The sequence below is a fragment of the Arachis stenosperma genome, chromosome 10, assembly GCF_014773155.1.
Source record: "Arachis stenosperma cultivar V10309 chromosome 10, arast.V10309.gnm1.PFL2, whole genome shotgun sequence".
Classification (NCBI taxonomy): domain Eukaryota; kingdom Viridiplantae; phylum Streptophyta; class Magnoliopsida; order Fabales; family Fabaceae; genus Arachis; species Arachis stenosperma.
In genome coordinates, this window is record NC_080386.1 from 13,641,848 (window position 1) to 13,669,721 (window position 27,874).

General features: G+C 29.0%; 1 protein-coding gene across 1 annotated transcript; it reads right to left on the reverse strand.

Annotated features, from left to right (window-relative positions):
* Positions 1–6,120: 6,120 nt before the first annotated feature.
* Positions 6,121–8,400, reverse strand: LOC130958040 (uncharacterized). Its single transcript, XM_057884927.1, has 2 exons — positions 7,012–8,400; positions 6,121–6,885 (listed from the first exon to the last, which is right to left on the reverse strand). Exons 1-2 carry the CDS (start codon positions 8,019–8,021, stop codon positions 6,747–6,749), a joined length of 1,149 nt encoding a protein of 382 aa, XP_057740910.1. The 5' UTR covers positions 8,022–8,400; the 3' UTR covers positions 6,121–6,746.
* Positions 8,401–27,874: the final 19,474 nt, after the last annotated feature.

Here is a 27,874-nt window from a genome sequence, read left to right on the forward strand (position 1 = left end):
ATGGCTAAAATTATAATAGATATGACTATACAAAAAGAATGCTACGGATTAGAATAAGTTACAATAATGATATATTGTGTATATAACAATTTATTGATAAATGACAGATTCTTAAATAAAATTTAAATCTATAATATGAATTATATACTTCGAAGAAAAAGTAACTCAACTATATTCTTTACTTTTTTATATCAATTTAAATGTACCATATGTACTTATAATCATAAATACGGCATAAAAATATAGTAGATATAGCTATATAAAGAAGGGTTGGGGATTGCAACAAATTACAATAATTATGTCTTATGTATATAGCAATTTATTAGCAAATGATAGATCTTTATAAATAAATTTTAAATCTACAATGAATTTTATACCTTAAAAAAAATAAAAACAAAAAAATTCAACTGTATCCTTTAATTTCTCATATCAATTTGAATGTATCATATGTATGTATAATTATAAATTAGAAATGTTTGGTAAGTAAAGAAAATTAGTTAAAAACAATTATAATTTGTCTTATTTAGTATTTATTAATTGTTGTGACAATTAATAAATGTTAAATAAGACAAGTTTTGGGTAATGCTAGAAAAATAAAAAAAAATAGCCGGAATTTGTCTTATTTAGTATTCAATAATTATCACAATAATTAATAAATATTAAATAAGACAAGTTATATCTATTTTTGTCTAATTTTTTTTGTTACCAAATATTTTTAAATTTTAAATATGACATAAAAATATAATAGATATAACTATATAGAGAAAATGTTACGGATTAAAATAAGTTACAATAACGATATATTATGTATATAATAATTTATTGATAAGTGACAGATTCTTAAATAAATTTAAATTTATAATAAATTATATACTTTGAAAGAAAGTAACTCATCTGTATTCTTTACTTTTTCATATCAATTTAAATGTACCATATGTACTTATAATTATAAATATGGTATAAAAACATAGTAGATATAGCTATATAGAGAAGGGCTACGAATTGCAACAAGTTACAATAATTATGTCTTATGTATATAGTAATTTATTGACAAGTGATAAATTTTTAAATAATTTTTAAATTAACAATGAATTGCATACCTTAAAAAAAAAATAAAAACCAAAAAATTTAATTATATCTTTTAATTTCTCATATCAATTTAAATGTGTCATATGTAAATATAATTATAAATATGGCATAAAAATATAATAGATATAACTATACAGAAAGAAGACTATGAATTAAAATACGTTACAATAATTATATATTGTTGTGTATATAATAATTTATTGATAAACGACAGATTTTTAGATAAAATTTAAATTTATAAAAAGTTATATGCTTTGAAAGAAAAGTAACTCAACTGTATTATTCTTTACTTTTTCATGTCAATTTAAATGTAATTCAACTGTATTCTTTACTTTTTCAGATCAATTTAAATGTACCATACTGAAGTACATACTTATAATTATAGATATAACATAAAAATATAATAAATATAGCTATATAGAGAGGGGCTACGGATTGAAACAAGTTACAATAATCATGGTTGGATCCTTTATGGCATGATGAGTGCTCTAATGAGCATTACTATAGTTTCTTTGATAGCACACAGACTTTTCCGCGCCACAATTAAAAAAGCCATACATTCAGCCGTTTATTATGTTAGTTACAACCACATATACAAGAAAAGAAATTGAAAAAAAAAAATTGTTAGGTATATTGAAAATATAAAATAATATTATATTGACCTATACATTGTGTAAGTATATATGTATCATGATATGTGATACCGATAAGGATTCACTAAAAATAAATTTACATTTTTTATTTATCAGTGAATGGATGGTGAATATCTTAGAGAGAGCATTATCCCCCTTGTCTTGTATGAGGCTAAGGAAGGGTATGGAGGTCTAAGGAGTGATCTAAACTCTGATGAGGAAAATAGTGAATCATCTACCTACCTCATGTCCATTTTCACCTGGGTTAGTGAAAGCAAACACATACATAGAAACTTCACCACAGAGGAGTTGACAGTAACAACCAAAGTCCAGTGTGAGCAACAAGAAAGTGTGCATGCAATTGTATAGCTTCTCTATCTTGCTGAAGCAAAATCTACTACTCTATATACAAGATATGAGTAACTAACTTTCAACTAACTGTCTTCTCAGTATAATATCATGAATTTGTAACTTTTAATTAATCGGTTCCGCTACGTTACCAACAGCATATCTTCCAACTTCTGCCAACTCTTATTTATAATTGTGTTTCATGGAAGTGTATTCGTAGATGTGTCTAATAAAAATGTCTTTTTTATAATTGTGTTTAATAGAAGTGTCTTTATAAATATATTTTCTGGATGTGTTTCTTTATATATGTATTTAAAATATATTAATTATTAGACATATCTACTAACACACTTCCATGAAACACAAATATAAATAAAAGTTGGCAGAAATTGACGAATAATATATTGGTACCCTATACTTTTCCTTAATTAATTAATAAAAAGGCAGCTTAATGATCATGATGGAGTGGCCAACAAGATGCTAGTATTAATATTTATTATATTACTAATGTAAAATCTTCAATTTAATTCTGATATTGTAACATAGTTTACATTATCACCGTTATGGTTCCTCTCAATATAGGTAGGAAAAAAGACTAGTAAAATGCAACTATCCTCCCTCCATGAGATTTTGGTAATTATTTTATTATTTTTTGGAATGAGAAAAATGAGGTTAAATTATGCAGTTTAATTATTATTATTATTAAAAAAATATAGGTAGACAATAAAAAATATTAAATAATGTGAACAATAGATATATCGAATGTTCATTTTATTAAGTGTGTAGATAATTATTCTAATATTAAAATTTAAATAAATAATTTAAAAATATAATATATTTTAATTTAATTAATAATTATTTATATTATTTACAAAAATTATTGATTATCTAATATAGTCCTTATTATTATTATTATTGGAATTTCCCACATTTTCTGTCTTGGCACGGCGTAGAAGGACCGCATATTAGACAGACCAACACAATACATATATATAGCCGATGTCATGTTTGACTAACATTTTAATTTTTTTTATCAGAGATAGAAATTCAAAAAATACTATAAAAAATTTTGGACTCAATTATTCTAGCTAAAGACATTATTAATTAAGGTCCTACTCACATGCATAGACACCAACAAACACAAAACAAATAACAATATCATAAAAAAGGAAATATCGGCTTCAGCATTTTTATTAAAATTTAACTAATATTTAATTATTAAAAAAATATAATCTTATATTATTAAATATAATTTTATATTATTAAAAATATTAATAATAACTAATTAATAACTATAAATCACAAAATATACTAATTCTCAAACACTACTACCATAAAGAAATCTCATTCCATACATGCTTCAATGTACAATTAGGAATTTTGAATTTTGATTTTAAACCACATCATATAATTCACATGCATTAAATCCATCAAATTAAAGATGGAAAAAAAAAAGTCGTCTCATTCATGAGTGTAATAGAACACGCACGCGTACCACTTTGCTTTTTCTCTTTCCTGTTCGGAGATATAAGCGTATGGTGTGAAATCAAAAACGGACAAAAAGTGATGGGGAGCGAAATCGATGGCTACTGCTTCTCTTTCTTTTCTTTTTTTTTTTGGTTTTATTTTTGAAACCAAAATTGTTTTGCAGGGATTCGTAGGGAATTTTTATATACATTAAAATTTTTTTCTAAAAGATTATAAGTTTAATTTGAAAAAAATTGATTCCCTAATTGGACCAAACTTGGGTGTACTTGGTTTGAATCGATTATTACTATACGTACATATGCTTAGAATGTCTAAAATCCAAAAGCAAAATCTAAGAGAAAAAATTCTCTAAGATATATATATATTTTGTCGTGAATGAACAAGATTCAAAGTTTTTGTCCATTTTAAATTAGTGTTTGTTTTATATATATTCTTTTGTGGGTGTGGGGTGGGGGAGGTTAAATGTAAGTTACTTCCTTGAAGTACCTATATATATTTACTTAACAACTAGTCTTTTATCCATGTGTGTTTGCAATTAGTTAGTTAGGTTTTTCATACATGAAATAAGAGTATTTATAAAGTGATGACACTTACAAATAAGAGTTTGTTTACAAGTGACACTTACAAAGAAAAAAGTTACCTATGTTGAAATAAACCCTTGGATAGTAAATACAAATTTCGGTTACAAAGAATTTTAAACATTAAAATCATTCTTAGATATGAATTTTTTTGAGATTCTAAATTTACTTAATAAGTGTTGTAACATTGTAAAATATATTTTTCTTTTCTTTGAAAAACTTTGAACCTATTTCTATTTTAAATTAAATTAAAGGTTCTTTTAAAAATGACAACCATCCATTAATGTACTTTTCAAAATCTCCAAGATTCAATAACTATATAAGATACACAAACCTTTTACAAAAAAAAAAAACATACAACAAAAAAATATTACTATTAAGGAATTATTAGAACTTAAAACATAGAAAAAAAATTATAAGATGAGATAGAGAAAATAAAACCGAAATCAAAAAGAAAAAGAGGAGTGAAGAAGAGAACAGAAAGGGGCACATAACTACCCTAAAGAGGGAGATGGTAGTGATGGTGGTAACGACGATTCTAAAAAAAAAGATTTACGGATTCTCTTTTAAGAAAAAAAAAGAGAAAAATCCGTATTTATTCGAAAAATTCTGTATTTTTGCAATTAGTAGTTTAGCTATTAATCTTTTCTCAATTTTAATAAGTATTACTTAATTATTTATTAATAAAATTCTGTTTTTCAATTTTATTTTTTATTTTTCTTTTATAAAATTCTAAAAATAAAAAATACTAAAAATAAAAATACAAATTAAATGCACCGTTAGTCTTTTCTGATTTTTAACAAGTATTATTGAATTACTTACTAATAACCATTAAACTTGACTAAATAACATTGCTTTCCTTCATATATTTTCTTGAATTCTTTCACAAATTCTTCTAGCTAGACAGGTTAGAGCTCTTGAATAATTGTTGATTGACTATTTACCATTTTGTTTTTTAAAATAATTAAATTAACAGCAGAATAAACGTAAAGATAATGATATCATATCATCTTGAACATGAGAGGATTCGCATCTATTATAATATAGTCTGCATTTTTTTTTAAAAAAGATAGATATTTCATTTATTTATTAATATATGGTTAAATATACATAATGATATACTTGAAAAAGACAATTAAATATTATTATTAAAGTCTTGTGAGGAATGATTTGTTGATTTAAATTATTCCGTAACCAAATCAATAAACAGTAGTTAAAATAATTAAAATCCTACTTGAGATTAAAAGTAATAATAATAGAAAAGAGAATGCAATCTTACCACATATATAACCTTCATTAGTTCATTTTTCATATTAAAATCTAAATTCTTTTTAGAATCGTAGTGTGTACCATTATTATGTTGAAGAAAGAAATTGATTGATATTTGATAGCCATGAGGTAGAATCAGGCATAACTGTAGAGAAATTATTTTATTCAAAGATTTTATATAACTATAATAGGTGTGGTATTATATTTAGATTTTAAAAATTACATTATAAATAAGGATTTGTGGGATATATATCGTGATTAAAGGGTAGTTGTTTTGTGTCAACCATTTTATTAATGATAAAGATTTCAAAACTTTAATTAATGCAACTATAAGATTTTTAAGCTATTAGATAACTCAATCAAATATGTATATTATTGATATAATAATAAATTAAAATTTTGTGCATCAATTTCCATGCATGCAAATAAATTGAATTCCATAGGTCATCATAATTTAGGAAAACATTTTTTAATATTTAAGAAAAAATGCGATTGCGGCGGCGATCCATTCCCCCCAAATCTTGCCACAAATTACTCCTAGAATCTAAAGGAATTTTATAATTAGCGTTGTATTATAAACTATAATAAAATAAAATAACATAAATTATAGTTGAGGACGTAAAGAAGCAGACAAAATGTCCAACCATACAAAAAAATTAAAAAAAAATAAAAAAAATAAGAATAGAAGGTGAAGAATCAGATTCAGAAGCAAGAAATGCATACGGATTTGTTTTTGTTCAATTCAACTAACTGCTGCACATTCTATTCTAGTATTCTACATTCTCCATATCTGAACTAATAAAAACAAGATCTATCATGAAACTAAATTAAAACGATGCAATGAATTAGCATAAACACATACAAGTTTAATTAATTAATTAGTAACAAAAATATAAACATTGAAGACTCCAGAATTTTCTTGTATATTTATATATATGCATGTATATATAACGCAAAGCTAAGCACAATCTAAAATTTCAAAAAAAAAAAAAAGAAAAGAAAAAAGATTAGCTTAGAGAGAGAGAGAGAGAAGGAAAAACTATCTGCTACTTATTTACACATAATTTGAAGGGACCCAAATGACCAAAAGAAAAAATAATAATAATAATAATAAAAGAAAATTAAAAAAAAGTATTGTAACAAATTAATTTGATGGTCATGGTTAAGATGAGATTGTACTAATACGAAAGATTCCTCTCTCTGTCTCTCTCTTTTTACTTACTAGCATGGTAAGCACAATCATCAGTTGTGAATGAAATTATATATGCGAATGAATCTCTTCCGATAATCCTTTTCTTGTTTTGTTTTTGATGATGATGATGATGCATGAGTGCTCTTTAATTTAATCAGAAGAACAATTGATCCATGACTCCACCATACCTTCGGTTCTTCCCTTCTCTAACACTCCTCCATTGCTGATGTTGTTGGTGGTGCTAACATGCGCACGAGTGAATCCTAGTTGTTCCTCCAACACACCCATTCTGAGATGTGAGTCAACAGTGCCACTATTATTACTCTGATTATGATGATGAGGAATCTCCAAACAGGTTTCTTGATCCTTCGATGCAACAACAAGGGGAGAAGTTGAAGGAGAAGGAGAAGGGTACCTAATTTGTTGTGCTTGAAGAATCGATTGAAAGCTCAGAATCGATGCAGGGTTGTTGTTGTTGTTGTTTTGCATGTTGTTCATGTTCACATTATTAAGATGCTGATGCTGTTTCAAAAGCCCAAGGGGGGAAGAAGAAGAAGGAAGTTGTTGGTAGCTGTTATTAATTGGATTGTTAGAATTAGGAACAAATAATATGTTGTTCATCACCATGGAAGAAGAAGGTGGAAAAGATAACGAAGAAGAAGGTGAAGAATTATAATTGGTTTGAGGAAACGACGACGGTAGAGGAACTTTCTGCGCAAATGGACGAAGAAGATAAGGAGGACCAGCAGCAGCAGAAGAAGAAGAAGAACCGCCACCAACAAAGAGATCCAACCTTGTTCTTGGAAAAGGAGAAGAAGAAGAAGAAGTGAAAGGCTGTGCTGGAATACCAGTGAATTCTTGAACCATAGCTCGGAAATTCGTGGTGTCCGTTGTTAAAACCGTCGTTGGTGCTCGCCGTGAAGCCCTCGACCTCTTCTTCGGGTTCCGAACCACCGTGCTGTTACTGTTTGCGTTGCTGCGCGCTTCTTGTTGTTGTTGTTGCTGCAGCAACGCTGGTAGCGGCGGCGGCGGCGGCGGCGGTGGTGGTGGAACAGCGAATTGCGGCATGACGGTGGAAAGATCCGGTTGGTCGAGTCCGGATCTCGGTGTGATGTACCACGGCATGTCGAGGTTGTTTACTATTGTTGGATTTGATCTTTGAATTGAAGATGATGATGGATCCAAGAAGGTTGTTGAAGTTGTTGATGATGATGATAACAAAGGATCAAAGATAGGGGCGTGGGTGTGGTGAAGGGTGGTTGTTGTTGTTGTTGATAACTGATTTAGAATATGATGATGATGGGGTTGGGGTTGTTGTTGGGCGCGTGAGTGTGAGTGTGAGTGTGAGTCGTACGAATCTTCATCAGCAGGAGCACCACTACTTGAGGACTGCATGCTCCCAGCGGTACTGTTGCCCGAATCCATTACACGGATTGCAGAAAATGGAAAGACGTGAGGATGCCTTCACAGATTTCCTTACTTATAACTCACTATTTACAAGAATATCATCACTCATGACTCATGAGAGAGAGTATGGGTCAAGAGAGAGAAAAGTAGAGAAGCTAAATAGCTTAGTTTGTTTTAGGGGGAATAAGGAGCCCACGGATGCATACATCTGTGTCTCTCTCTACATACATCATTTAATTCATTTGAACTAGGGTTTTTTCACATGTGAAATAGGAAAACGGCAACGGAGAGGGGATGGAGGGAAGAAAGGAAGGAAGGAAGGAGGTGGTGGTAAGTGGTAGCTGCGATTTTATCTGAAAAGATAGATGAGAGAGAGGGAAGGAAGGTGGGGTATAGTATAGACATGGATGGTGGGTGTGGTGATGCCTCCTTACAAGTGGTCAAATCTATGTGATTTCATTTCTTGTTTCCACGAATAACATTGTGGGTTAATTCAAGCCATACATACATACATGCATACCATGTTTAAAAACTTCATTATACCTAATAACTTTTCCATAGAAATAGAGTAAATGGTGAAATTTATTTTTTAAAGATTAATTTTTTTAAATTCATCTTAAAAAATATTTTTAATCAAATTTGTTATTTAAAAATTTTAAATTAGTCATATTAATTTTTTTTATCATTTTTATTATTAAGTGACACCATATTCATCATGACACACTCCTAATAGTATTCCATGCAATATAGAAACATTTATATATCCTTTTTATTTAGTTATCTATTGGTTATTATTATTATTATTATTATTATTATTATTATTATTATTATTATTATTATTATTATTATTATTTTCTTAATTTTATGTATATTTTATTTTATGGATTATTAGGTAGATTCATTATACAAAACCTGAAACTCAAATAACAAGAAGCATGTAATTTAATTGCAAGGTTACACAACTTTTTTTAATAAGTAAAATAACGACAAACTCAAACTATGATGTTACAAAATTATTTGTCTGAAAAATTTAAAATAATAGAAAAAGAATATATGAACAGTTATATTTTTAGCATTATATTTTTTATATAAAAATATTTTTTTATTTGATTTGGTATGATTTTTGTTGAGCTTTTTTTAAATTATTTATTTTATGTTACTTTTTTTCTTTTTTTATAATAAAGATTAAATTTCAGATTTTTAATCATAAAAATTTTGATATCATATTATAAAAACATTTATTCTAAATATTTAAATTAATAGTACAAAGCCGTGTATGAATAATTATATGTGTAAAAAAAAAAACAAGCCACACAAATACGTTAGTGAAAAATAAAAATATACATAAATGCTATCTTGCAGAAAAATTTATAGAGACTTTTATATATAATGTTGTTCTAATAATGGGGAGGTGAAATTAATGTACAATATTTAATTTACGAATAAATACATGTAATTCGTTTAAATCAATGTACCAGTGAAGAATCTTAAAGTTTTTCTGGTTTAGTTTTATGGAGGAATAATATTGGAATAATAAGGTGGGGAAGCAAACAAAATAACAAGTGACGGTAGTTGAATTACATAAAGAAAAGAGAACAACCACGTTTATGTTTCTTAAAGGCTTCAAGGAAAACGAATACAAATGCATGTGCATATATTATAATGTCTAAATTTCCTAGCGCAAAAAGAGAAATTTGCTCCTTTTTTACGGTAAGCCGAACTAGCTATTAATGTGTATGTGGCCATCAATGACATTCAAAGCTAGGAAACGAAGAAATTTATTTATGCAGCTATAATATTTCCACTAGATTGATTAATTTGACCCGGTCAAAAATTACTGTTATAAATAAATGACTACGATATTATTTAAATATATGAAAAAATAATATAAATTATTATATTTTTAAATAAAAATTCATTTTTTAATTTATTTAATTTTTACATAGATCTTATTTTTTTATTTGTTTTATGTTTTTTTTAATTCATCAATAATCAAATTTTAAATTTTTTGGAGACAAAGTTCTGATGACGTGTTATGATGCTAATTTTTTAAAAATTTAAATTTATAAAAAAAATAACATAAATAATTATATCTTTAATCATAACAATCATAAATTATAATTATATATGTCAAAAAATTTTATTTAAAAAAATTTAATCAAATATATAAAATTATTATTATTAATTATTTTATTATTTTTTTTCTTTTATTCACTCAATAAATTTGTACCTTAAAATCAGTTAATAAAATATAGTTATTTTATAAAGAAATACAAATTGTTAATATTTGTAAGTAGATAATTATTTAGAACTGACGGGAATTGAATATAAAATTTCGAATGTGGCTGAGAGATTCCCTCACAGTCAATCTCTGCTAAAAGATGTGTAGAAGAAAAATCATGAAATTTATCACGTTAGTCTAAATATTCCATACCTTTAGATCATTGTTTCTCTCTCTCTCTCTTTCTCTCTCTCTGAAACCACAATTCTTGCCGTTATGATTATATACATACAGACATCTAATCTAAATTGCTCGTGAATAATAAGATGGACAACATGTAAGTTTGCCCCAACAATCAAAACTACTAGAAACTATGGTATACAGAATCCGTTTGAAAGCTTTATTAGTAGCCAGCTTTTTCTGATTATTACTTGTAAGTTGTGAGGGCCCTCTCTAGCTATTCAATAATAATAATAATAATAATAATAATAATACTATTAATTAATAAATGAGATCATTAATAATAATCTTCAAAATAAATAATCATCTATTTGGCTTCTAGAATAGATATAGCGGTCCTTTTCATTTATACGTGTAATATTAATTCGCCTTTTTCCATCTTGATATACATACCTATGGTCTGTATTTGCTCCTATATATAAAATAAATAAAATATCCATAACCCATTTCTCACGTCTTCTAGGTCTACACGTAAAATGATATATATAATTTCACTTCATTTCCAAAACCTTTTAACCTCTCTTTAATTAGAAAATGGTCCAATCCCTTTTTAAAAAAATATTAAATTTTTTAAATTAATTTTTAAAAATTCTTTATTAAATTTGTCATTTTTATTATTTGTGGTATCAGAATTATTAATATTGCACATTAAATAATACCATAATACATTAGTTACTAGGATAATAAATTTATAAAATTAAATTAAATTAATTTTAAATTAAAAAATTTAAATATCTGAAAATATCTCTCAATTTAAAATTGATTTAATCTAATTACATAAATTTATTATATTAGCAATTGATTAAGACTACTAATATTTTGTTTGAGAGTGAAAAAAAATAGAAAAGAGAGAAATTGAATAAAAAAATAGAAAAAAAAAGAAATAGAAGTAAAATTTAATTTCCATAAGTGTGTTTGAAATAATAAAATAAAATGACCAAATGAATTTTCCTTCCGTTTTCCTCCCTTAGTTGGGAAGAAAAGTTTTTGCTGAACCCACGTCACTTTTTGTTACTGTTATATTTTTCCTTCTTCCCATATTCTTTCAAAATCAAACAAGTAAAAATATTTATTTTCTTTCTATTTCTTTCTCCCATATCAAATCCCTCTTATTTTCCACCATAACCAACATAGCGTAAATGTATGTCGTATAAATTAAATGAAATGCATTTAACTTACTATATTAGTAAATTTGTAACATTGTCAATAATAAAAATGACTAATTTAAAATTTTTGAAAGATAAATTTGATTATTTTTTTTCAAAAACTAACTTAAAGAAAATAATTTTTTAAAGACAAATTTGAACAATTTTACCCTCTCTTTTAATGTTAAATAGGGGTATACAAAAAATAATCAAATTGTGGTTAACCGATTAAAAACTTATAACCATATTTTAGTTAACCAATTTAATAAAACAATTTTAAAAATTATATTCATATTATTAAAAAGTAGTTAATCAAAATTAAATTTTAAAAATGAGTTTTTAACCGATTAACTAAAACTAAAACTAAATTTTATACAACTCTTGTGATCAAATTAGTTAATCAATTTTTTTATAGAAACCGGTTTTTAATTTTAGTTTTTGAAAAATCTAATTTTTCTAACTGGTTTTAAAAAAAAAAGATTATTTTTTAAAATTGATTTTTATTTTTATAATCAATTAAAAACTAATTTTAAATTTTCTAATCGATTAATAACTAATTTTATCGTATAAAACTAATTTAATTTAACCAAATTATATTTTTAACTAACTCAAAAATATATTTAATTTTTAGATTAACCAAACCATGTATAACTTAAGGTGAAATGAATCATCATCATCCTTACCTCATATATATACTATATAGTTTATAATTTAATTTTAACTATCAACAAATATTTAATTAATATCCTAATTTATTTGTTACACTTTTAAAAATAAAAAATTCATAAAAAAATCGAATTATTATTAATACTATAATATTCAATTATTGATGAGAATATATATAATTAAAAATTTTGATATATATTCTAAAAGTAATTAATAAAATTATATAATTGTTTATGTCTTTCAATTTGATAATTTAATTTGTTGAGAATGTCTCTTTCTATATATGTACGATGGAAAATCTATCTATTATATCTATCTATATATGTCGTACGCAGTGCTGATGAGGCTAAGGAACAGCATGCTTCGTACCAAGAATATATAGAGAAGAATAATCTTTTTTGTAATTTTTTCAAACTGAAAATAAAAACTTTACAATTTATTCTTCAACTAGAACTAGCTAGCTAGGACCTTAAGGAGTAATTTAATGGAACAACATGGGCCCTCGGCTTATCCTTCCCAAAAAAAAAAGGATTTTTTTAATAAAAAAATATATATTTTTTTAATTTTCTGGTATTTTATTAATAAAAATAAAATTACAAAAAAATATTTTTTTAAAAGATATAATTTATATTTTTTTTAAAAAATTCTTATTCAAAAAAGATATTTTAAATATAATAAATAAATAAAAATATTTTTATATTATTATACCTAAATATAACTGTTAAATAAAAATATATTTTTACATAAAATATTTAAATGTAAAATTATATTTTTTAAAAATTTAAAAAAATACTTTAATTTTTTTTTATAAAAATCCATCCAAACAAATCTTTAATTGTGGTAACAATTTTGAAAGTAGCTCTGCAATTAAAATGTGCAACCACTCATAAAATCCTTTAATTTTTCTCCCCCGTGTGTCTAAATTATATACATATTACACATACTTCAAATTAATATGCCTACCTAAGTACATCCATAAGAAGTAGAACATAATGTTGACACTATTCAAAAGAAATAAATTCGAATTTTTTTAACCAAATCTTGAGATTGATTTCTATTATTGATTTATAAATATATTTCGTAAATTTCAAACAATTTTGGAGACATATTTCAGATGAGGATACTAAATTGGCTTAAAATTTATTTTACAGAATATATATTCGCATAAAAATATTTTATATGTATATCTTTTAAAAATTAATGTTTAGTTTAGAGCAAATCACTATATTAAGCCAAGGAGAGCAAAAAATTACACAAATCTGCCAAATCAAAAATTATTTCATGAATCAACCGATACACATTTCTATATAGTTCGAATTAAGTTGTTTCGAACTTGATTTACATGTAATTCGAATCAACTTGATTCGAATTATACACAAACGCACACACCCACTAATTCGAATCAACCTGATTCGAATTACACACATACAATAATTCGAATCAGGTTGATTCGAATTACACTCTGATTTATTAAAAAAATTAATAATTTATTAAAAAATTTATTAAAAAAATAATAATTTAAAATTAAAAAAATATATTTTATTTCATACATTAAAAAAAAGCTAATAAAATATTTAATTACGAGATTTTTTTTAAATATTAATGAGCTATCAATTCGAATTCCATACAATAATCTTTTGTCCATTTTTAACTGTTCATGAATATTTTTTAATAAATTTTTTAAAATTATATGGTGAGATATTACATTATTCAAATTACACATGAGGAAGTTCGAATCGCTCTGATTCGAATTATATGGCGAGCAATTCAAATTCTATACAATACTCTTCTGTCCATTCTTGATAGTTCATGAATATTTTTTAATAAATTTATTTTAAATATACCACAAAAAATATTTTATTCTATGTAAAATAATTTAAAAATTGGCTTTAAAAATATTAGAAGTACTATAAAAATTTGTAATGTTCTAATGACTTAGGTAAATACATGCATGTACACAAATTTTAAATAAAATACTCTACATAGTCAATAATAATTTAGAAATTAAAAAATATTTTATTCCATCCAAAATAATTAAAAAATATATTTTATTCTATACAAAATAATTTTAAAAAAATGGCTTAAAAGATGTTATGAGTACTATAAAGTTTATAATATTCTAGTGATTTAGGTAAATACATGATAAAAATATATTTTTTTTAATTTCTAAATTATTATAGACTATGTAGAGTATTTCTTTAATGTCCTAAGTCATTACAAATGTTTATAATACTCCTAACATCTTTTAAGCCATTTTCTATTATTTTGCATAGAATAAAATATTTTTTTGTGGTATAATTAAAATAAATTTATTAAAAAATATTCATGAGCTATCAAGAATGAGCAGAAGAATATTGTATATAATTCGAATTGCTCACCATATAATTCGAATCAGAGTGATTGAACTTCTCCATGCGTAATTCGAATTATGTAATATCTCACCATATAATTTAAAAAATTTTATTAAAAAATATTCATGAACTATTAAAAATGGACAAAAGAGTATTGTATGGAATTCGAATTGATAGCTCATTAATATTTTAAAAAAATCTCGTAATTAAATATTTTGTTAGCTTTTTTTTTAATGTATGAAATAAAATATATTTTTTTAATTTTAAATTATTATTTTTTTAATAAATTTTTTAATAAATTATTAATTTTTTTAATAAATCAGGGTGTAATTCGAATCAACCTGATTCGAATTATTGTATGTGTGTAATTTGAATCAAGTTGATTCGAATTAGTGGGTGTGTGCGTTTGTGTATAATTCGAATCAAGTTGATTCGAATTACATGTAAATCAAGTTCGAAACAACTTAATTCGAACTATATAGAAATATGTATCGGTTGATTCATAAAATAATTTTTGGTTTGGCAAATTTGTGTAATTTTTTGCTCTCCTTAACTTAATATAGTGATTTGCCCTTTAGTTTATGTACAAAGTTTACCTTTTCAAATTTTATTAATATTCAGTTCAACTTTAAAAATTTTGCAGAGTTCGACCATTAAAAGAACCGCTCAAATAGTTTTGATTGGAGGAATTAATTGTGGGTGTTTAATTGATGGGCATTGATACTCCGATACTTTTTTTTAGATGTCCATTAGAAATATACATCATGAAAACTTTATTAAAGAAAAAATTCAATGTCATAAATTTTAATAAAGAAAAAATAGTACAATATCCTTTATGATGAGAACTGTCTCATTAAAAATTTTATCAAGAAAAACTCAATAAAAATAAAAATATGACCAAATATAAAAGAGTACAGCCTCACCATCTTATCAACATTATTTAATATATTTCAAAATCGGCGCATCCTAATCTGATGTACCAATCTTTTAAAAGAGAATTTTGAATGTGACTTTATAAATAAATCTGCTAGATTATTGCTTAAACAGATCTATTGGACATCAATGGTTCCTTGATTTTGAAGGTCATAAATGAAAAAAAATTTAGAAGAAATATATTTTGTTCTATCACCTTTAATGTATCCACCCTTAAGTTGAGCAATGCATGTTGTATTATCTTCAAATAGAATAGTTGGAGCTATTTTCTAATCAAGCAGTCCACATGATGATAGAATATATTGAATTAAACTCTTGAGCCAAAACTACTCGCGACTTGCTTCATACATCGCTAGTATTTCAGTATGACTAGAGGATATTGCTGTTATCGTCTGTTTTGTAGACCTCCATGATATAGCTGTAGCACCATATGTGAATAGGCATCTTGTTTAAAATCTTTCTTTGTATGATCAGACAAGTATCCTGCGTCTGTATAACCAACTAATTATGACTTGGATTCATATGGATAAAATAGTCTTATATATGAAGATATCGAAAAAACTGTTTGATTCCATTCCAATGTCTTCTAGTTGGAGAGGAACTATACATTACTAGTAAATTCACAGCAAATGATATGTCAGGTTGTGTATTATTAATAAGATATATTAGTGCTCTAATAGCATTGAGATATGGTACTTTAGAATTAAGTATATCTTCATTTTTTTTTTAGGACAAAATTGATCATTTTTCACATCCAAATATCTTACGATCAATGGATTACTTAATGAATGTAATTTATCCATATAAAATATCTTCAAGATATTTTCTGTGTAAGTTGTTTGATGAATAAAGATCTTATTGTTTGTATGTTCGATCTACAGGTTGAGATAAAATTTAGTCTTTCTAAGTCTCAAACTCTTCTTTTAGAGTTTTATAATTGTTGAAATATTTTCAAGAATTTCAATGATATTTAAATCATCAACATACATAATAATTATAATAAATTCATATGCAAATTGTTTTATGAAAATACATCGACAGTATTATTATTCTATGATTTATGTTTTGATTTTAAATATAAATTCAGCATGCTTATATTATTTATAAAATATAATTTTAAGTATAAATGAGTTGTAACAATTTTTTATAAAATTTAATTATGAATAGGGATATATAATCATTTTTTATTCTCAATTATATGGATTTTTGTACATGCCACTTATCCTTAACTTTTGATATCCAACATAGCATAGCTGATATTTGCACAAGTGGCATTCCATTAACCAGACCAAACCTGTTGTACTAATTATGTATAGTTTAAGTTCCTTGCAGATGTTAAACTACTTTTTTATTTTTCGGTGTCTAAACTGAGCCTAAGCTTGTATTAACACGCGTGGTCCGCGCCTTCCCCCTAGAAAGATATTATGGGGGTAAAATCAGAGAAAAGATTGGAAAATGATGATGGGACCCATAATCTAATCTAATATCCATTATTATTATTATTATTATTATTATTATTATTATTATTATTATTATTGTTATAAAATATAATTTTTGTCTCTAATATTTTTAAAATTAAAAAATATTCTTAACATTTAATTTAATTTATTTTTACTCTTAACGTTTGAAATAAATTTAACTTTACTATTATTGTTAATTTATTAACAATTAACTATTAGTCAATATTTAATTTTTTAATTTTATCTTAAACTCACTCTTTTTTTTCCCTCAACCCACCTTTTTCTGATTCAATCTTCCAAAACAAAAATCAACTTTAGAAACAACACCAACATAGCCACCATTATCGTCTCTTTATCTTGCTGGTCACTATTGTCGTTATTGATGTCTCTTCAATCTATATGTCACCGCTATTATTTCTATTTTTACTTCCTCTTCCTCCTCATGTCTCCACCTTTGTCTCTTTTTTCTCCTTCTGCCTCTGCTTCTCCATGCGCTCCTCGTCTTCTAGCTACGTGTTGTGTTGGGAATAAGGCACCATTCTCCCTTGAGAAAACACCTTTGACAGAGAAATAAAATAGACACAATCACAACACAAGAATTTAACGTGGAAACTCCAAGAAACAGGAGAAAAAATCACGGCCGTTGTCAAATGACAACCAAAGAATATTACTATGTGAAAATTGTTACAACACATAGACTTCTTTCTCTCTAACACCGGCACCCCAGTACACCCACACTCTCTCAAAGCAAATATCTAACTACACCTCACAACACTCTCTAATCAAAGAGTACAGAGGAAAAGAAAAATCAGATACAAGCTTAAAGTGTTTCTGACTGGTGCAAAAACAAATGGAGAACTTAGCCTCATATTTATAGCCTAGGCCACCCACTCCATTTGTTATCCTAAGCAATGTGGGACTAATTCAACCAAATCCTAACAATCTCCACCTTGATTGAAATAGTCACACATCTTCAGCTTCCATTGTCAACACCGATAATTTTTTGCTGCCATTGTTTATACCGACAATCATAGTTCAGAGAACTATCATACTCCACCATGAAAGTATACTCACTTGGAATTAGACCACTCCAAGCATTTTGCCTTGGTACAGATCAAAACCTTGCTGAAAATTCATGGTGCAACTTTCAAATTGGCTTTTCCTGTAAGTTCTTCAGCCATCGACCTAACTCCGCCACACACCTTGCATCTCAACGCCAACCAATGCCCGTGTGCAATTGTGGACCCGATTGCCACAACTTATCCTTATCCATGGTAGTGCGGTAATACCATGAGGATACTTCTTGTCTTCTAGAGAACATCATCTTCTTTCATAGAGAGAGCAACCAGAGATCTTCTCCTTCAACACTTTGTGCAAACCTGATTGTATCAACACATCCTTGACTTGTATTTGCCACAAGCCAAAATTGATTCTTCCATCAAATTTCTCTATTTCAAGCTTCACAGCACTTGAATATCCTGACATTGTTGCAATCGTATAATGGAATAGTATAACTCAACTGTAGACCGTGTACTAGGAATGGTCACCAGGAAAAAGAGGTGGGTCATAATGGACACACTTAAATACCAAGTCTTTCCTTAGCCAGAACCTTTCCAAACCGCACTCTCACAGTGTCACACTGCCTTCCAGCAACAACAACAGCAACCAAAGATCAACCTCAAGTCACAGGACAAAATTCTTTTCTGATGTGGAAGGTCAGACTAGGCTGCAACCATAGAGCATACTAAGAATAAATCCCACCGAACCGAAGCTCTGATACCACTTGTTGGGAATAAGGCACCATTCCCCCTTGAGAAAATACCTTTGACAGAGAAATAAAATAGACACAATCACAACACAAGAATTTAACGTGGAAATTCCAAGAAACAGGAGAAAAAACCACGGCCGTTGTCAAATGACAACCAGAGAATATCACTATGTGAAAATTGTTACAACACATAGACTTCTTTCTCTCTAACACCGACACCCCAGTACACCCACACTCTCTCAAAGCAAATATCTAACTACACCTCACAACACTCTCTAATCAAAGAGTACAAAAGAAAAGAAAAATCAGATACAAACTTAAAGTGTTTCTGACTGGTGCAAAAACAAATAGAGAACTTAGCCTCATATTTATAGCCTAGGCCACCCACTCCATTTGTTATCCTAAGCAATGTGGGACTAATTCAACCAAATCCTAACAATCTCCACCTTGATTGAAATAGTCACACATCTTCAGCTTCCATTGTCAACATCGACAATTCTTTGCTACCATTGTCTATACCGACAATCATAGTTCATAGAACTATCATACTCCACCATGAAAGTATACTCACTTGGAATTAGACCACTCCAAGCATTTTGCGTTGGTACAGATCGAAACTTTGCTGAAAATTCATGGTGCAACTTCCAAATTGGCTTTTTCTGGAAGTTCTTCAGTCATCGACCTAACTCCGCCACACACCTTGCATCTCAACGCCAACCAATGCCCGTGTGCAATTGTGGACCCGATTGCCACAACTTATCCTTATCCATGGCAGTGCGGTAATACCATGAGGATACTTCTTGTCTTCTAGAGAACATCATCTTCTTTCATAGAGAGAGCAACCAAAGATCTTCTCCTTCAACGCCTTGTGCAAACCTGATTGTATCAACACATCCTTGACTTGTATTTGCCACAAGCCAAAATTGATTCTTCCATCAAATTTCTCTATTTCAGGCTTTACAGCACTTGAATATTCTGACATTGTTGCAATCGTATACTGGAATAGTATAACTCAACTGTAGACCGTGTACTAGGAATGGTCCCCAGAAAAGAGAGGTGGGTCACAATGGACACACTTAAATACCAAGTCTTTCCTTAGTCAGAACCTTTTCAAAATGCACTCTCACAGTGTCACATTGCCTTCCAGCAACAATAGCAGCAACCAAAGATCAACCTCAAGCCACAGGACAAAATTCTTTTCTGATGCGGAAGGTCAGACTAGGCTGCAACCACAGAGCATACTAAGAATAAATCCCACCGAACCGAAGCTCTGATACCACTTGTTGGGAATAAGGCACCATTCCCCCTTGAGAAAACACCTTTGACAGAGAAATAAAATAGACACAATCACAACACAAGAATTTAACGTGGAAACTCCAAGAAATAGGAGAAAAAACCACGGCCGTTGTCAAATGACAACCAGAGAATATCACTATGTGAAAATTGTTACAACACATAGACTTCTTTCTCTCTAACACCGACACCCCAGTACACCCACACTCTCTCAAAGCAAATATCTAACTACACCTCACAACACTCTCTAATCAAAGAGTACAGAGGAAAAGAAAAATCAGATACAAGCTTAAAGTGTTTCTGACTGGTGCAAAAATAAATGGAGAACTTAGCCTCATATTTATAGCCTAGGCCACCCACTCCATTTGCTATCCTAAGCAATGTGGGACTAATTCAACCAAATCCTAACACGTTGCCACCATCGCTTATTTGCCTCCTCTATGCTTTTACTCTGCCACTTCCACCGCCATTTTTGCGCCCCTGCCTCCAACTTCACTGTTGTACTTCTAAACCCTTTTTATTTTATATTATTTTTATTTAATATCGAGCCTTTGCGAGTACGAACAGAAACGTTAATTATGAAAACGAAAGGTTTATTCTTAATCACTTAATGACAAAGAGACATATATTCACATAACATTATATACATAGACTTATTTCAGGATTCTCAAATACAAGTCCTATCCCTCTGAAAATTTCCAGGACAATAAATGACGAGGAAAAAGTAAAATCTAATATTAAATTAAAATTCAGAAAATACGAAATACATATATATAAAATTCTGTAAACCGGTCATAACTCCTTGTCAAGGGTTTCCTGAACCTATCGTTAAAACAAAAGATCTGTAGGGGGGTGAGAACGTCGTCATCGCATGTTCTTAGTAGGGAAAGTGAATGCCGTGAGAGTAAAGAAATAAAATACAAATAATTAACTCGTATGCCAAAAACTATTCTCTTTATTAAACCCTTAAAACTTCTCCTAAGCCTTACTTAAAGCCGTTTAAGTCCCTTTCTTTAAATCACATTACTAAGTTTGCAGCGTAACAAAATAACCAATTAAGCACACAAGCAAATCACCAAGGCAAACGACATAAGCAAACAACACAATCACAGAGAAAATACAACAAGCTAAATATAATCAAATGCAAATGTACAAACACTATGATGCATGCCTGTTTCTAGCGCAGGCCATGAACTCATAAGTTGGTTGTCTACCTGCAACCCGACGTTACTCGGGGCGAACCCCGAATATGGTTCTTTACTGTGTCAATTAGACACCCTGGCATCACGGTTACCCGTGTGAGTTAGACCTCATCATAATAATATCTTAATGTGTATCATAGTAAGAAACAGTGCTATTAGTTAGGCGAACATTCCCGCATTAGCAATTTCAAACTATCGGTTAGACAGGCCCTTTCGCATTAGCAATTTGGCACAAGGCCCATTCACATTTCATTTTCATGAATCATAATCTATTTCAATTACTTATTTCACTCATGACTTTCATTTTCTTTCTTTTCATTTTACCTCCACATCACTGATTACATGCTCATACTTTTGCATCCCCATATTATTAAACATACCTCCACATCACCGCTTAACCATACATAGCTCCGCATCTCCTTATTATTATTATTCACTTATCATTGTCTCAAGTTTCTAGACAGCCAAACTTATTTATCGTTTAATAAAAATTCCTTTCCTTAATAAATCGAACTCAAATTATTACTTAAATTAAGGATCTTTTCTCAATAGGATAAAATTAAAACATAACACTTTTTCTGATAAACTGAAAGCCAAATAGAATGATTTTTAAATCAAATTCTCTTTTGAATAACACTTTAAACAAATCCTCGAAGTTTTATAAAAAATTCTGCAGCATTTCCTCTAAAATTCGGGCTTTGCCACCCTTCAAGGTTCCAACCAAACCATTTTCAATTCTCAGAAATTATTCTTGATAGTTCAAACGAATCAAATCCAATACTATAAACCCATTTTTAATTCTTAAAGATCACTTCCAACAAATCAACAAATCAAGTCCAATATCCAAAACATTTATAAATCTGAAATCTAACCAGTTCCAATGTCAAAATCTTTTCTAATTCTCAATTCATTACCAATAAAAAAATTTCCAATACAAAGTCCTTTTCTTAATATGAGTAAATATATAAATCAAATATTTTCCAATATAAAATCATGTCTCAAAATAAGCTTATAAATCGAATTCCCAAAATAAGATCACTTTTTCATATGTTTTTATAAGAACTCGGACAGAACCTCCTCTTAAAATTTGTCTTCACCACCCTTACGGACTCCCTTACTTTTATATTTTCTCAAATCGACAATCCAACCAAGACATTAACATAAGCAGAGTTTCAAACATCAATCACAGCCTCAATTCAAACTCAATTCATATTTTCAATTCAACAAGCAATACTAAATCTATCACCATTCACAACCACAACTCAACAAATATTCATTATAACCAGCTAATAATAAGAATTTTCAACATTCCTAAACAATCAAGAAATCAAACACATATTAATCAAATTTAGTCACAAATACAACTCAAACTCATCATTCAGTCATTCCAAATAATCATAAATTATTTGCAAATACCCACTAGACTTCCATGGCATTCATAATTTAAAACAGTTAATTTCAAAATAAAACTCCTACCTCGATTAACCAAACTCAAGAATCAAACGCGACAAATCCACTTATTCCAAATTAACAGCAACAACGGCAATGGCATTAGAACCAGCAGTAGTAACAGCAACAACATCAACACCAAACAATAACAGTTTATTCTGACAAATTAAAATTAACATGAAATGAATATTAGGTGAAACTAAAACTAATTATGATGGTGAAGGAGGCAAAACAAGTTCAATCTCACCAAGAAAAATAACAAACCCAAACAAAACAGGAGCGGGGCAGAAGGAGTAGTGGTGGTTTTCTGGCGACTAGGGCATGGCCACCACTACGGCAGCACCTTGAGGAGCGGTGGCCATGGCAGCAGGAACGGAGATGAATTTGACGGCGATGGGGCTCCACGGCGGTTCAGCAGCAATGACAACTCCTCCTTCATCCCTCCATCGCTTCTCTCACTCTCTCTACTTAGATCCCGTTTGCTCTCTTTCTCCTCTGGCTCTCTGTCCTTCCAGTGTCTTCCACGGCTACAGCGAACCCACGGTGGCGGCACAGGCAGCAACGCTTCCCTCCTCTGCGCGATCTGTTCTCCCTCGACGACTCCTCTCTCTCGCGCGTGATTCCTTGCATCGATGATGGCTCGGCAGTGGTGGCTCCAAGACAGATCGGTGGTAGCAGAACAGTAAACTGGGTGGCGCGGCGAGGTCTTCGTCCCTCCATACACGATTCTCTTCTCTGTGCATGTGTGAGCGCCACTTGTGGGTGTGTTTGTGTTTGTGAGTGGTGTGATTGTATATCTGTGTATATGCGTTGGGTGAGGGATGGGTTGAGTGGCAGTGGTGAGTCTCACTAAGGAGTGAACAGATGTGAGGATACGTGTGTGAGCACGAAGAGGATGGTGGCAGCTGTTATGGTGAGGGAGTTAAGGTTTTTTTTTTTAAATTAAGGTTTAAAATTGGGGATTTAGGGTTTGAATAGAGTTTTAATTTAAAACCAGATTTAATCCAATATAATTAATTTTAAGAATACTACTTATTTTTCGAATTACAAATTATTTTTAATTAAATACTTCTAATTTAAAATTATAGATAAATAAATAAATTTTTCTTTGTTTAAAAAATAAGGTTCGAAACTAAATATTCAAAATATAGTATATAAAATTTCCATTATTTCTCAATTACTAGAACTTCAAATTATAATTAAGAAATTACTCGATTTATATGTAAAAATCTTCGAAAATATAATATTGATTAAATAGAATAAATCGTAAAATAACTTATTATTTAATTTTCAAAAATCCGGGCTCTTACATCCTACCCCACTTATAAAAATTTTGGTCCTCGAAAATTGATATAAGATAGAAAAAATTTGCATCAACTTCGCTTTCAAAAACATGAAAGAAAAGAAATAGAAAGTTTTGGCATGTTCAATTTTTTTCAAATGTGAAAGAAATCATATCTTATGATTGACAAGATATAGTCGGAGTTATTCAAAACACATCTCAGGAAAGAAGTTCGAAAAAAAAATTTCACTACAAGCAGTCAAGGAAGAGATGACACTATATTAGCACGAATAAGGTTTATACGTTCCCCTAGAACATAACTTCTAACGTTCCCAAACCCTGTGATTAGCATTACCTATTACTTCTATTTCGTCCATGATAATCCATTAGTGTTTCCATACATAAATTATTAGTATTAAGTTGGCTAGACTTAACACCAAGAGGTATGCAATGGTAAGCTAACAGCGTTAATCAATAGACAGTCATGCATATAAAATCTAAACTTTTGTCATTATGACAAGTCCTATTGCATGACAACACTCAGAATATGCAATGAAGCATAATCAGTCCATTCCTAAGGCTCTAACAGGAACGAACTGCTCTGATACCATAATGTAACATCCTAACTTTTAGCACCTTATGATCACACTAAAAGTTCAGGTGTCACTTACTTCTAAACCTTTTTTATTTTATAATATTTTTATTTAATATCGAGTCTTTGCGAGTACGAATGAAAACTTTAATTATGAAAACGAAAGGTTTATTCTTAATCATAAAGATACATATATGCACATAACATTATATACATAGACTTATCTCAGGATTCTCAAATACAAGTCCTATCCCTTTGAAAATTTTCAGAACAAGCAATAAATGACGAGGGAAAAGTAAAATCTAATATTAAATTAAAATCCAGAAAATACGAAATACATATATATAAAACTCTGTGAACCGCTCGTGGCTCCTTGTCAAGGGTTTTTTGAACCTGTCGCTGAAGCAAAAGATTTGTAGGGGGTGAGAACGTCATTTTCATGTTCTCAATAGGAAAAGTGAATGCCGTGAGAGTAAAAAAATAAAATACAAATAATTAACTCATATCCCAAAATTTGAACCGTAAACTCTCTTCCCCTTCATTTTGAATTTCTCTTTCTCTCTCTCTAACCTCTTACCTCCCCGTCTCTCTCTAACTCTCTCATTTCTCCTCTTTGTTAACACCTCTCCGACAGCTGTTGTCCTCCTCGGCAGCCCCTCTGATGGCACCCTCTCACGGTTCTATTGTCGCTATTGTTGAAAACGCTTCTGCCACCGCTTCTGCTCTTCTTCTTCCCTTGCTACTCTTCTTCTCGGCGCTGGCGTAGGAGGAAGGTTAGAATCTCCTTCTCAGTCGTTCCTTTCTCCTATTAAAGCTCATTTCTGGTAATGCTTCTAAACTTCTATAATAGAATTTAGGTCTGACCTTACTTGTGATTATAAAATAGGATTTGTGTTGATTATTATTGATTTGTGTAGGCTATTCAGGTTGCTTAGTGAAATTTTTATTATATATATATTTTTATTATTGTTGATTTAATTTGTTCTTAATCTTTAACTTGAAAATTATTTTTTGGTGCTTTAATTTTTTTTAGGTTTCTTGTTGCTTTAGTTAAGTGATAATTTAGAATTAGTTAGAGAATTTACAAAAATTAGTTCAACATGTTATTGTGTTTCTTGAATTTAAATTTGAATTTGTTTGTATAGGATGAAGGTATATGAGCTTACTTGTTATTATAAAATAGAATTTGTGTTGATTATTATCAATTTCTGTTGATTATTATTGATCTGTGTTGATTATTTAGGTTGCTTAGTGAAATTTTCATTATATATTTTTTATTGTTGTTGATTTAATATGTTCTTAATCTTTAACTTGAAAATTTTTTTTGATACTTTAATTTCTTTTTCAAGTTGCTTGATGCTTCAATTAGGTGATAATTTAGAATCAGTTATTGAATTTATAAAAATTAGTTTAACATGCTGTTATGTTTCTTGAATTTGAATTTGAATTTGTTTTGACTTGTTTATGGTTTAAGTTTACTTGTTATCATAAAATAAAATTTGTGTTGATTATTCAGGTTGCTTAGTGAAGTTTTCGTTATATATTTTTTTATTATTGTTTATTTAATTTATTCTTAATCTTTAACTTGAAAATTATTTTTTGGTGCTTTAATTTTGTTTTCAAGTTCCTTGGTGCTTCAATTAGGTGATAATTTAGAATCAGTTAGAGAATTTATAAAAATTAGTTCAACATGTAGTTATGTTTCTTGAATTTAAATTTGTTTGAACTGCTTTGTTTTAATTGACTTTTTACTGATGTTGTAGATTGAGGTTGGTTGGATTTGTGGGAACCGTAAAGATGAATATACATCCAATTTTAGGAGAGGTTATGTCAAATTCTTTTTGAAATAATATAAATATTCAAGAATTTGTGTTGTATATATGCTGAATAGTGTTAATTGGTATTCTCTTTGCAGACATGACGACAGATAGCAGATGTGTCACGTGTAAGAACCTGCGTTTTCACGTAAAACCGTTTTAATAAAGTAATTTTAGTGTTCGGAATAGATTCAAAATTTAAAAGTTTTAATTTGAAAATATAAATGAGAAATTTGGTTTCAGTAAATTTTTCTGAGTTGGAAAATGTATTTCTTTCGAAAAGTTTTTGTAAAAATGCGTACTGGCGCTTATGGCGGCAGTACCGGCTCTGGTCTGTTTAGTACTGCGTATTTTGAGAAAATAAGATTTTAAAAATTGATTTACTATTTTGAGAAGATAAAAATAATTTAGAATCGAAAACCGGACACTAATATTAAAGATTTTGGCCCAAAGTTGGCCAAACAGACCAAAAATGCTAACGGGTTGGACCGGGCCCAAACCGGACCCAAGATCCAACATATATAAGCTTATTTAATAAGTATTTCTGCCCATTCTTCCCCATTTTGATGAGAGAGCCGTGGTTTTGAAGAGAGGAGAGGAGGAAGAGAGTGCACTATTCACATCCACTTTCTGGAAGCCATAACTTTTGATCCAGAGCTCCGATTGACGAGCCATTTATGGTCACGCAAAGCTCTCGTCAAGTTCTACGTTTCTATCTAAACAAACCTTGTAAGAAACCACGCATCACTTCCCAGTTTTGTGCCCTAGATTTCTGTTTTTTTGAGGTTATGGTTTTGAGTAGATTTTTTAGTTTTACTTGTTTATGTGATCTCTAGTAGCAGATAATTGATGGATTTTACCCCTACTCTCGTTGGATAAGGTAAGGTTTTACTAAATCCTTGTGTTTAGTTATTTTGTGTATCTTAGATTTTGATTTTGGTGATATATGTGTTGTTAGTTTGAGCTTTGGTGTTGGTTGAAGTTGGTTGAGGTTTTGGATCAAGGTTGGTGGCTTCGTTTTGGTGTTTGGTGCGTTTAGAAATCGACCAAGGTATGGTTTCGGTTTCCTTTATGTAATATGTAATATTTTTGGACACTTAAGCTAGTTGACCCTAAGATAGAATTGAATATGTTGATGTTTGTGATATATGTTTGGGGATGAGATTGAGAGAAATGTATGTGTTGGAGCATGATGTGTGATGAATATAGATGGAAATTATTGTTGATGTTGTTAAAAATATTGATTATTGATGAATGTGTGAATTATTATTTTTGAGGAGTATTGTTGTTATTGTGGATGAATAATGATGGATATTAATGTGGTTGTGGTGTTGTGTAGAAAGAATTGGAATAATAATGATAATGATTATATGAATTGATGATGATTGTTTTATTTTAGTGATTATGAAGGTTGATGATGAATATTGAGATTTGTTTTGATTGTTGAGGTTG